At 38.7% G+C, this 12,642-nt stretch overlaps 1 protein-coding gene across 2 annotated transcripts; it reads right to left on the bottom strand.

Moving 5' to 3' along the window:
* Positions 1-1,147: 1,147 nt before the first annotated feature.
* FGF20 (fibroblast growth factor 20) lies at positions 1,148-11,350 on the bottom strand. 2 transcript variants are annotated; one of them, XM_044937982.2, is made up of 4 exons: positions 10,289-11,350; positions 4,424-4,527; positions 2,181-2,281; positions 1,148-1,962 (listed from the first exon to the last, which is right to left on the bottom strand). In XM_044937982.2, exons 1-4 carry the CDS (start codon positions 10,572-10,574, stop codon positions 1,908-1,910), a joined length of 546 nt encoding a protein of 181 aa, XP_044793917.2. In that variant the 5' UTR covers positions 10,575-11,350; the 3' UTR covers positions 1,148-1,907. The 2 variants fall into 2 exon arrangements, with proteins under 2 accessions (XP_044793917.2, XP_006080221.1); XM_006080159.4 differs by having other exon boundaries at positions 1,148-2,281; positions 10,289-11,331.
* Between the last annotated feature and the right edge of the window lie 1,292 nt (positions 11,351-12,642).

Raw genomic sequence — 12,642 nt, forward strand, 5'->3', positions numbered from 1 at the left:
CCATCATGGCTTTTAATCTTCTCTTGAAAGTAATGTAGTGAAAGTGTGAGTCAGTCAGTTATATCTGACTCTGCAATTCCACGGACTGTAACTTGCCAGGCTTCTCTGTCCATGGGATTCTCCAGGCAAGATTACTGGAATGGGTAGCTATTCCCTTCTCCAAGGGATCTTCCTGACCCAGGAATCAAACCCAGGTCTCCTGCACTGCAGGCAGATTCTTTACCATTTGAACCACCAGGGAAGCCCCATCTTAGCCTTATCCTTTAAGAAATGTCAGCTCTTTAGAGAAGCCTCTGACCCATCCTATCTAAATTTATCCTCTCTTTTTTTCTGTCTGAACCTTGTTTTTTTCATAGAGTACATCACAATTCACCATTATTGTGTCAGTTTCCCCTGCTAGATGACAAGCTTCATGAAGCAGGATCCACTTCTGTCTTGATTACTGTATTTTCCTTAGTTTTTAACAGTATCTTGCAACCCACTCCAGTACTCTTGCCTGGAAAATTCCATGGACAGAGGAACCTTATAGGCTACAGTCCATGGGGTCGCAAAGAGTTGGACATGACTGAGTGACTCCACTTCCTTCTGTATATAGTAGGCTTAATGTCTATTGCAAAATGACAAATTAGGAGATATAATGGAAAGGATGGCACACTCAGATAGGTAGATGGAGCCCTTATTATTAACCATGGTTCCACTAAGACTCATTCTTTCTATGATCATGTGAAAGTGAAGCTGCTCAGTCGTCCCTGACTCTTTATGACCCCATGGACTGTGGCCTACCAGGCTCCTCCGTCCATGGGATTTTCCAGGCAAGGGTACTGGAGTGGGTTGCCATTTCCTTCTCCAGAGGATCTTCCCAACCCAGGGATCGAGCCTGGGTCTCCCACATTGCAAGCAGATGCTTTACCATCTGAGCCACCAGGGAAGCCCCGTCTATGATCACAGTGAATGAAAAGAAATGAGCTTTGCCACACTAAGTCAAGAAAATAAGTAAGCATAGCTGATTTATAATGTCCAGTAATTTTCAACATTAGAAGTTTGCTAAATATAACATTTTTCTCAGGAACTTAGAATTATGTCACCATAAAAATATGTTATATACGTAGAATAACTTCACCTCAAAAGGAATGACACCAAAACATTAAAATATCAGTGTTTAATTCCCTTTTTGAATGTGTGTTGAATTCAATACAAATTGATACAGAATTTTTCTAGGCCAAAGAAACCAATGTTACATTTTGAAGGCAACTGATTGCAAAAAATATATAATCTGTGCTATACTTCATTTTTTAAAAGAAATTCAGGATCTTATTCTATGCTTAATGTGTAGCAATAACAAAGTCTTCTTGACGGCCAAAGACATCACAAGAAAGAATGGTACGATAAAGAAATTTTGGTTGTTTTTTTTTTCCTCTTCGTATTATCTTCATATACCAGTAAAAAATATACTCTTTAATAAATAAATATATATAATAAATATTTGCCAACTGAAAATGTATAAATAGGTCCATCCTTTAAAAAAACAGTCCATCTTGCTGTGGCCTGTTTCCTAGTCCATGTTTCACCCCAACTTTTTACATATAATGTCATCACCTGCAAAATCCTAGAAGGTTCTTAGAATTTATATAGCAATAATCTTGGCCAACTATGTCGATCCATCTCTTCAACATGAAGTATCTATGTGTAATGTAACCTTCAAAGTAAACATACTCCAGAGAGGTGAGGCACCAGCAGCAAACTAGGCTGAATTCCCAGGATCACAGTTGAACAGATTTTCAGCTTCAATCTATGAGTGAGGACTGAGCTGTGTACCCGAGGAAACTAAATCCACTTGTAAAAAGAGATCTTGACCTACTTCAAGTGAAAATATTTTTTGTTTCTTGTTCTCAATATTCTTTCCAAAGTCAGTATCCCAGTGGAAAACAGACTCCATAACATTCTGAATGTTGTCCTGGGCTCCTATTTTATGATGAGAACAGAAACAAGAAGGAATAGTTGTAGTTTGGTTCTTCAGTAAAGACACCAACCCCCTTCAACTGTACATAAGTAGGTCCTTGTACAGCTCAGGAACTCTTTCTGGATCCACTGGTCTAGGCAGGAAATGTGTAAATTTCTGATGTCTTTTGGACCTGGCACCGTCTCTTGGAGTTCCATCTTTGTTAAGTGCCACAAAATACCTGCGGCCAGTGTCTCCGTGTTTATATATGTTCGATGAATAGGTATTATACCAGTTTTCTTCAAATTGCTCCCTAAAGATGCATTCAGAAGTCAGTTTCTCCTACAAGACAGAAGATAGCTACCATCAAAAATGATATTTCTAAGAAAATTTCCTTAGAAAAATCTCAACTTTTATATTTTTATTTCTTTGTCTATAATTATATCCTTGTCAAAGAAGGAGAAAGGATAAACTGTTTCTGCTTTGTTCTGTTCTAGTTCTCATGTTACCTGAAACTCTTTCTCCCAGGTGACTCTATCCAGCAGTTTATTTAATTCAAAGAACTTTAAGTTGAATGTCAATTTTCAATTTTATTGCCAAATATTGGGTTGGCCAAAAAGTTCATTTGGTTTTTCCATAAGCTGTTACAGCAAACACAAATGAACTTTTTGGCCAACCCAATACTTAATAAATATTCTAAATTTGACCATGCTTCATTTTATCTCAATTCCCACACCTTAACCATCAAACAGACTTGTAGTTTATCTTGTTCCATCATTAGATGCCAAAGTTCTACACAGCAAATCTCTACTATCATCTTGAAACATTTCAAGATGTTGCTAACATTCAAATTGCTAAATTCAACATTGCTAACATTCAAATTCCTAATTCAAGATCACCACTCCAAATCATATATCCTCCCTTTAGGAATTAATTATTTAATTATACAATACCCATGATTAACTTGGGTCTGGATATTACTATTCGGTAAATGCACCAAATGTAGTAAAAGCCCGGTAATTTCTTGTCATTTCAAGATGGACTGCATATTGTCCCAAGACACTGACTACAGTTGCTTTTTTTAAAATCTGACACATACATGAAGAGGGAAGACTGAAGTGAAAGTGTTAGTCGCTCAGTTGTGTCTGCCTCTTTGCAACCCCATGGACTGTAACCCAGCAGGCTTCTCTGTCCATGGCATTCTCCAGGCAAGAACACTGGAGTGGCTATCCATTCTCTTCTCCAGGAGATCTTCCTGACCCAAGGATGGAGCCCAGGTCTCCTGCACTGCAGGCAGATTCTCTGCCATCTGAGCCACCACGTGCATGTTTTTCTCTTTCAGTTGTGATTCTACTCTTACGAGATTACAAAATGCATTCTTTATCCTTCTTCTGAGCTGACATAAAGCCCAGGAAGGGCAAGTTTTACCGTTAAAACGATAGATATTAAGTGGAATACCATTTACTGAAATATGATAACCCATTTTCCTCAGTGTATATTAAGATTCTAACTGTACATTGTGGTCTCAGTTGAGATTTTAAGAAAAAAGAAAGTACCCAATAGTGTCATCTGATAAACCATAAAAGCTAAATTCTCTTTGGAAATAGCTACAGAAATTGAGACGTTAAGAAGGAATTTCATGTGAGATGATGGGAGAGAGTGGCACACATTTACACTGTAACAATTTTCTTAAAATTATATCAATTATAAGCAACTGTGAGCAAATAAATAATGTTACCATGAAAGATAAAGATCTACATCATACTGCAGATTGAACTTTATATTATCCTGTTATTCTAATTCTTGTGTTGTTGCTGTTTTGTCGTTTAAAAAAGAAAAGAAAAAAATCTTACACTGATGAAATATTAACCTGAAAAGTTTAAAAATTTTAAAGTATTTCCATATTTAAAATATTTATGGTAGACCTACAAATGTGTGCACTTATCCCCAGTGATGAGCTTAAAAACTTCCCAATGCAACTCCAAGAGCACAGCTACTATAATTATGAAGACATCAGATATGGCCCAACTAGTGTATTGCCATTGTCTGTTGTTGTTTACAGTATCCTAAGATTTCATTAAATCATTTCCTATATTGCAAAGGTCAGCAAGTCAGTGATATATAATTACCTACCTACGAAGGTAGTAATGGGCAGAGAAAATTTATATTAAATGAATGTAAAGAATCTAACAAGGCAAGAAGAAACTGCTCTCATTTTCCTATCTCTGGTCCCAGGATAATGGGCAGAAAGAACTAGTGAACTAAAAGCAATAAAGGTTTAGGGTTTAAGAAGTAGAAGTGAGTTATTAATGCTATACTACAGTATAAACATATGGAAATTTATCAAGATAAAGATTTTTCATTTCTACTTAAGTATGTATATTTATATATTTCTTCTGATATGCATTATTGGTAGCTATTTTACTTAAAAAATGGATAGTCATTATTTAATGAATTACAGTAATTTTTTAAAAAAATACGTACTGATCCATATAGTTCTCCTTTGTCATTCATTCCAAGGTAAAGACCACTGTCCACACCTCTAATACTGACAAGTCCCACTGCCACACTGATGAATTCCAGGATACCTGAATTTATAAACAAAACAATGATTTGCATTTATTAAAGAACATACAACTAATGAAAATCTTCCAAAGAGTAGTAGATCAAATTGCTAAATAAAATACTATGTGTGGAAGTCCTTCATAAACTGAAAAGTGCTGTACAATTGTCATTATGATGAAACTCCCATTTTATAGATAAAAAAACTAAAAAAAGAAAAAATTGTTCATTGTGATATAGCGTTAAAGGTATAAAACCTTAAACAAAACTAACCAGGGTTTGAATCCAGTTTAGTAACTTACTGAGTACATAAGTCATTTGTCTTTTTTGTACTTCAATGTCTTCATACATAAAAGGGTGAAATGCTTCCTTACAGGAGAGTGGTAAGGACTAACATTTTTAGGCAACCAATAAATGGAAGCTATTATTACCATAAATTAGTATATAATAGAGATGTTCTTGGTCCTCCTTGATTCCACTAATTATAACCATGTCCTGTTAATTGTTTTGCTTTGCTTTTGCTTAGTATGAACTAAGTAAATTTTTTTCTAGCAGCAGCCAATATACTTTATATGGATGCATTAGTATTTAGTAGTTTATAAAGGGCTTCTACTTTTACTTTCCCATCTGGTCCTCAAAAACAACCTCCTAAAATAAGTATGGAAGATATTATTATTCCATTTTACATACAAAGAAACTGAGGTTTGCCTAAAGATAATGATATTTGTAATTAACAGAACAGATACTTGGAGTCATATCTTCTGAGTCCTAATTCAGTGTTTATACTTTGGAACACTGCTTCAAGAAAGTAGTTTCAAAAATTATAGATTATATAATATGCTGTTTCTCATCCCATGATTCTTAAAGATAAATTTTATGGTTCCAAAAGTTAAATGATTTTATAATTCATGAAATATGATAGCTAAATACCAAGAATTTAACATGCAAATAGATTTCACTTTCAGAAACTTTCTAGAATTGAGCAACTAAACAACAACAAACAGGTAAATTAGTACAAAAAAAACTCTCCACTCAACACTATTAATACACTATAAACAAAAACAACAACAACAAATAAAACCCTTAATGCTTCCCTTTGCATCATTCTTTTCCTTGGCACACACTAACCTTTGGACTAGTGTCTTTGTCTTGTTCTTCTCTTTAGACTCTTTGCTGAAAAAGTATATAGACAGACTTTTTATGCTTGGAACTGCCTTCCTCAATAGCTTTCTACCTTCACCCCTTCACCTTGTCTTAAGATCCATGACAGTATAAATGTGTACCATTTAGCCTAACTCTTGCTCTTAAGTCATTTCTTGATTTATTGTACTACAAGTTTCTGTTTGGACACATGATATTACTAAGGCCAAGGGAAAATACAAAATCTGGCTATTTGCTTATATGAAGGGCTCTGTTCTGCCCAGATCCTAATTCATTCATTGGCAGAAACATAGATGCTTAAGCTCTAAACATAGATTCTTAAGAGCTCAAAGGAGCTCTTTCAAACTATTAGGAGATCATGTAGAACACTAGACCTAACAAGGATCTAACAGCAACAATATACTGCCAAATTTCCTGTAAGCAGCTTGCCCAAGGCCCAGAGGAGAAAAGATATATAGTAGGAAGACACAGACCCCAGAGGATAGCCATTATGATAACTGATAGAGAGGTAGGAAGTAGAGGAAAATTAAACTTACTACCAAGCTCATCAGTGATCCCTATTAGAAACAAAAATAAAGACCCTAAACATGACTGGTAGAAAAAGACACATTGATGGAATTTCATCCAGGATATACTTACAATGTATAATTACTTGAAGTTGTAATGAATATTACATTCAAATTGAAAGTGTACTGTGGCTCACTTGTAACTTAACTCTCTTTAGGTATCTGATTTACATTAAGACACTCTTGTCTTTCAAAGAACAGGAACTGATTAACTGATTAGACAGCATAGTAGAACTAGTTTTCAAGTACAATAAAAGTTTCGTTTCCATATAAATTAATTATAAAACAGATCTTATAATGTATTCATTTTTCTCACAACTAAATCGTAAACCACCTGCACTTTAAGTCTAATCTTAAAATAATGCTGCTATCTTGTCAAAAAACATGTTAATTTTAGAAAGACAAGCAATTACAAATATTCTTAGAATAATTATATTCAATAGCTTCAACTTCATTAAACGATATGCAAAGCCTCATATACATATAACAAGGTCGAAATAATTTTGTGGTTTCTCATGGGAGCTGATGGGAAAAAGGTTATGTGCTTTTCATGTTCCTCTTAAAGATTTTAGCCACACTTTTAAATTCTGATCCTTTTTCTCCACAAGGAAATAGTATACCACACAGTAATTTGTAATCATTTGATTCTTAAATGAGATTTGACAAGTCTTTCTTATTTATAATATGAGGTGGCAACTAAGCTAATTCCTTAACAAAGAGTAGACATGAAAAACTTTCCTTTAGAGGTAATCACAGATTTTAGATAGATTTTCTAATGCCCAGTGTCCCATAAAAAGACTTGGAGGTACTTTGTCTTTCTGGTATCATTTTCAAAGCTAGCCTTTTAAAAAATCATAATAAACAGGTGAGTCAACCCACAATGCAACCACATCAGACAAATCTATGGAGAATAGGGGAGAAGAAAGGAAAAGCCTTTAAAGGAATATGTTTGATCTCAGGCTAAACTTTTTTTTAAAGTAATGATTCCATGTTTACGTATTAGGTAAAATCTTTCTACTACACTACTGTGCAGAAAAACTCTGTTATAAATACAGAGCTAACTCAGATAGGGAATTTTTTAAGCCTCACTGGGACTTTTTGTTTTTATTCTATTGATGTGGTTTTAAAATTTTAAAACACAGTATTGTGAATTTTTTATTTAATCATGGTCAAATTAGTATAAATAATCAAAAATGTTATCTACTTTAACATCTCAAATAGTACACCTTAAGCATTTTCAGAATTCTTACTTTGATGACAAAGAAATAAATTTTAGAGAGAATAAATAATTTCATAGTTAATCATTGAAGAACTAAGAAAAGAAGGCAAAGACAAAGAGAATCATATAATATTGCTGTTGATGTTGTTGTTTAGTTGCTAAGTCATGCCTGACTCTTCTGTGACCCCATGGCCTGCAGCCTGCCAGTCTCCTCTGTCCATGGGATTTCCCAGGCAAAAATACTGGATTGGGTTGCCATTTTCTTTTCCAGAAGATCTTCCTGACCCAGGGATCAAACTCACTTCTGCATTAGCAGGTGGACTCTTTACCACTGAGCCTCCTGGGAAGTCCATTCAATATGACACATGCATGCTGAATATATACTTCCTTCTCATCTACACTTCCTTGTGGTAAATTATGGTGCTTTAGCTATCAAATGCCACTGGGATGCACTGTAATGTACTCTAGAGCTTGTTACTCATTTAAGCTACCATACTAATCTGGGTTATCCTTCCTTTGTGTAACAGTAAATATTTTGTTCCTATAAGTACCCCTGCACCTTAGAGTGACTTAACCCAGTACAAAAATCAGTCCAAGTCATATTTTTGCAATTACTAAATAAGCATACAAAATTTTAGCAAAAACAAAATTTCCACTAAGATGGTCATTCTGATAGGCAACATCTGTATCTTAAAGAATGGAATAAAATACCAGTTTAATGAATGTTATCAAGTTGGCAAATATTTACTAATTCCTTCCCATAGAGTCAGTCTTATAAAAAGACACAAAGTAGAAGAACTACTTGACATAGTTAAATTACAAGTATCTTAAAAGTAGAATTTCCAAAGTTATACCATGTATCACATGGACCTCCCTGGTGGCTCAGCAGTAAAGAATCCACCTGCCAAGCAGGAGACAGGTTCGATCCCTGGGTCGGGAAGATGCCCTGGAGAAGGAAATGGCAACCCACTCCAGTATTCTTGCCTGGAAAATCTAATGAACAGAGGAGTCTCGAAGGCTACAGTCCATGGGGTCACAAGAGTTGAACTTAGTAACATCACCACTACCACCACTGTATATCAGAGGGGCTGGGGGGTGGGGGAGCCTGACTATTACCTAAGCTTAACTTCTACCTGTTCTACTTATAGGCATTAACACATTTGCCCTCATTTCCAAATCTTTCTGGTAGCTGGAAGGTTTTTCTGTAACACGTGAAGTTCAGTAATTACTCAAGACGAGGGAACTGAGCCACCTGGTGTCAGCAAAGTTCTTTAGATGTGGAATTTCAGTCTCTTCAATTTAGAAACCACTTTCTGAAAGTGACCCCAAGGTTGGCCACTGGGTCATGACACTCTGGACTCATAGTCAGTGGGAATTTGGAAGAGATCAGTGGAAGTTGCAAACATGTGGGGTTTAAAAAGTTAATTTTCTAAGCCTTTAAGTGCTACCAAATGACCACCACATGCTCATTTCCACATCTAGGGTTACAAATGCCCCCTCAAACTGAGATTTACACTTTTCCAAAGTTTTAATGAGGACTTCAAGTCAAAAAGAGAAAGCCAAATAAGAACAAGGGATGAGAACAAGAGAGGGCCCTTCAGAGATAAGACTCAGAGAATTCCACTGCTAAGGAAGCGAGAAGGAAAACTGACCCTGTGTTAGGTAGGCCCTTTCACATTGCTGCTGACAGGTAAACGGAGTCTTTAAAAAGAGGTATAATGATTCTATCTAGTGAAGTTCCAAGTTGGATGATCAAAATCCTTCAAGAGTGTTAGCCAGTTAACTCGAATATGATGAACACTTCCACAGTAGAGGAAAGATCCTGGGCTGTTAGAGCACGAGAGCATCTTAAAAAGAATCACCTGATTTAACCCCATCATTGTACAGACAAGAAAAGAAAACTCAGGCTCACTGGTTAGAGCACATGCTAGTCACATAGCTAAGTAAGGAGGAATTGCAGTAGAGACTTTATGGTTTCCCAATCTAGTCTCTTAGCAATCTGCCTTAACAATCATTGGGATTTTTTTTTTTTTTTCCTTTCTTTTAACTCCTTCTGCTCCCAGGCACTGTTGGAGGTATTTAGAAACATGTTTCTTTGTGTTCCCACCCATGTCTTCTTTCGCTTCCCTACTTCCTCTTACCTATGGTCAATACCAAGATCTTTGCTTCAGGATTTCATAATTTCTAAAGAGGATCTTGGTTAAGGGACTGGGCATGCTCTGTAGCCCGATAAGCTTTTTGTTTGTTTGTTTCTCACCAAACTTTAACAGCGCAGAGAACTGCAAGCAGGTGAGCCTGACAGGAGCGACGGTGCCCATGGAGAGTTAATCTGTTACCTGCTCAACATGTGTGGTGCTCTAGGTAGACAAGTAAAAGCTCGCTTCTTATTTTTGAGCAGTAACCATAAAAGCATCATCAACTGCCTGGCTGTAAGGCCGGTCGAAAGAAGCGGAAGGCTTTCTGTTGTTAACTTTTGTTAAGTGGACAGTTACTGGGGAAAACGTGGGGGGCTCAGGAGAAAATAATAGGGATTAAAAATAAATTTAAAAACTGCGAGGTAAGAAGTGCGGGAAAGATGTGGCTCCGAGTCCAGGGCTCTGCGTCCCAGGCAGCCAGGTGCGGGAGGAGCACCTCCCTCTCCCCTCCCGCCCCCTCCAGCGTCTGGAGCAGCAGGCCTGCCGGCGATCGCAGAGGCCGGCGGACAGGCAAAATCCTGGGGTCCCGTAAGTCCCAGCCCGCACTTGGCACCCAAAGGGTCTCTGGGGCTCCCGGCCCCGCGCAAGCCGGAGTCACTCAGCAGGCGAGCAGGGAGGAGCACGGGATGCGGGCGCCCTTACGTACCGAAGAGGCTGTGGTCCTGCCGGGTGCCCTGCACGCTGCCGTCGGGCAGGATCTGCAGGTGGAAGCCGGTGCGGCAGTAGAGCTGCCGGCGGCGCAGGAAGCCGTGCAGGTGCGCCAGCTCCGCCGCCCCGGGGCCCCCGCGGGCTCCTCGCTCCGCCGCGCCTCGGCGCTCGCCCAGCAGAGGCGGCCGCTCCCCGGCAGGAGGCAGCAGGAAGTGCGAGCCCACCTGCTGGCCCAGGCCCTCCAGGCCTCCCAGGAAGCCCCCGACTTCGGCTAAGGGAGCCATGGAGCGGCCAGAGGGCGAGGCGGAAGATCCGGAAAACAAAAGACACCCCCACCCCACAAGCAAAACGGTAGCGGGGATGGGGAGTTGGATGAGAAAAAATGATGGCCAAACAAGCGCCAAAAAAAAAAAAAAAAAAGTTAAGGCCCGGTTACTCCCGTGAGGTCGCAGGATGGGCTTTGCACTGAGAGCAGGGACGCTTTCACTGTCTTGGAGCGATCTTCTCTCCCGGGGTAGGTGGGAGCCGGCTGCTGGCCTTGCAGAAACATCTATAGGCTGCCGCTGCCAATACTAAGGCTGGGGCTGGGGGCTGGGGCTCCAACTCCGCAAACTGATCAGATCAGAGTCCTGTGTACATACACACAGTATATATGCGGGTCCTCTTGACATATGCTAATCAAGTCCTTTCATGCGCGCTGGGGAGGTTTCCGTTTGAAATCTTAAACCGGCCTCCTCTCAACACGTTTTTGCTCTTCGGAAGTGACCAGAAGGGGCCCTTGACGGCTCTCTATCAGTGGCAGTCGCAAAAAAAAAAAAAAATAAAAAATAAATCATTCCCACTATTGGCCAGAGCTGGCCAGCAACTTCGGGGAGGCGCAGTCAAGGCCCCTCTTTGCGGTCGTCTCTGGAACAACCGTGATGCCGTGCGGCTGCGGCCGTGCTATCGCCTTTGATGTGAGCTCCTTTGCAGTGATAGATCGCTGCTGAAAGGAGCCCAACTTGGCAGGTAGATTGAAGAAGGGAAAGGAGGGGTGCGGGGGGGAGGGAAACTTGGAGCAGGGAAGCAGGGAGGAGGGGATGGGTAGAAGGAGGAAAAGGAAAGGAGAGAATTGGACCCCTTGGGAGCTGCTGGGAGCCTGCAGTGGACAGGTGCAAAAAAAAAAGGTAAGAGAGGGAGAAGGAAAAAGGGCGTTACCCGAGGCTTAGACCTGCCCAGACACACATGAAAGGAAAATCAAAGCTTTTGACAGTTTAACTCACTAATTTTAAAACACTAATAAAATGTACAAGCATTACTCGTTTCTTTTATCATTTAGATGGGGGATTTTCTTTACATAATCAAGGTTAGGTTAGGAACACACACACACCGCCCCCTACCCAGGTTCTCTTTAATGTTTATCTTTACTCAGATAACACATGATATAACCTTCTATCTGCATGGAAATTTAAAATTGTGTGCTAAGTTTGTGAACTTTTAAGCAACTTAATATAATAACATAATCTAATTGTGAATCTAGGGATTAAGAATAAATCCAAGTAGGCTGAAAAGAGATGGTCCATGTTCTTATGGATATCACAAACAGAAAATGAATATCTGTAATAGGGTCATAAATGACAGGTGACCTCTGGGATCCTTATCCAGTCTAAGAATACCTCCCTATTCGTAGTTGCATTTGCTTTCAGACTAAATTTTTTTGATTGTTCACATTTGAATTATAAAAACAAATAAATGGAAAATGGTGTTGCTTCTTGATGTGTTTTTGAGACCCTGAAAATTGCATGTGGAACTGCCCAGTGCATATTTGTCAGATCCAAAGTCATTGAGGTGAAGGAGCTGGATACACATGCATTTAAAACTTCAAACTTTGGTTTTGTACCACTAGTTAAATTTAAGATCTTTATGTTACAGTTTTTCAGTGGCCAAAGTGTTGAGAATCATTTGGCAGGCTTTTACACTTCCTCTAAGCAAAAAAGTTTTAGGGACTCACTGAAAATGAGTTTTTCAGCCCCATTTCACGGTCTGCTTAACAAAGGCCTCAACTTGGGAGTGCAGATGGATGGGATTTTTTATTTTATTTGCTGTGAAGGGATTTTTGCTAATTAATTGGCAGGTGCCTTAAAGTAGGTAAAGTTACACCTTTTCATCACTACAGCCCTAAGTACTGACCCTTGTGCAACCAAGTTATAAAAGAGTCCTTAAAGCAAGTGATTTACTGTTGATAGATATGAAATAAAACAAAAACACTGGCTTAAAACAATAAACAAATAAATCACTTTAGAAATGTAAGCAGCTAAGTCTGTTTTAAAGGTTGTACCAGGTAAGTGTCATATTATTTCACCTTTCAAATAA

Source organism: Bubalus bubalis, chromosome 1 (genome assembly GCF_019923935.1).
Source record: "Bubalus bubalis isolate 160015118507 breed Murrah chromosome 1, NDDB_SH_1, whole genome shotgun sequence".
NCBI lineage: Eukaryota > Metazoa > Chordata > Mammalia > Artiodactyla > Bovidae > Bubalus > Bubalus bubalis.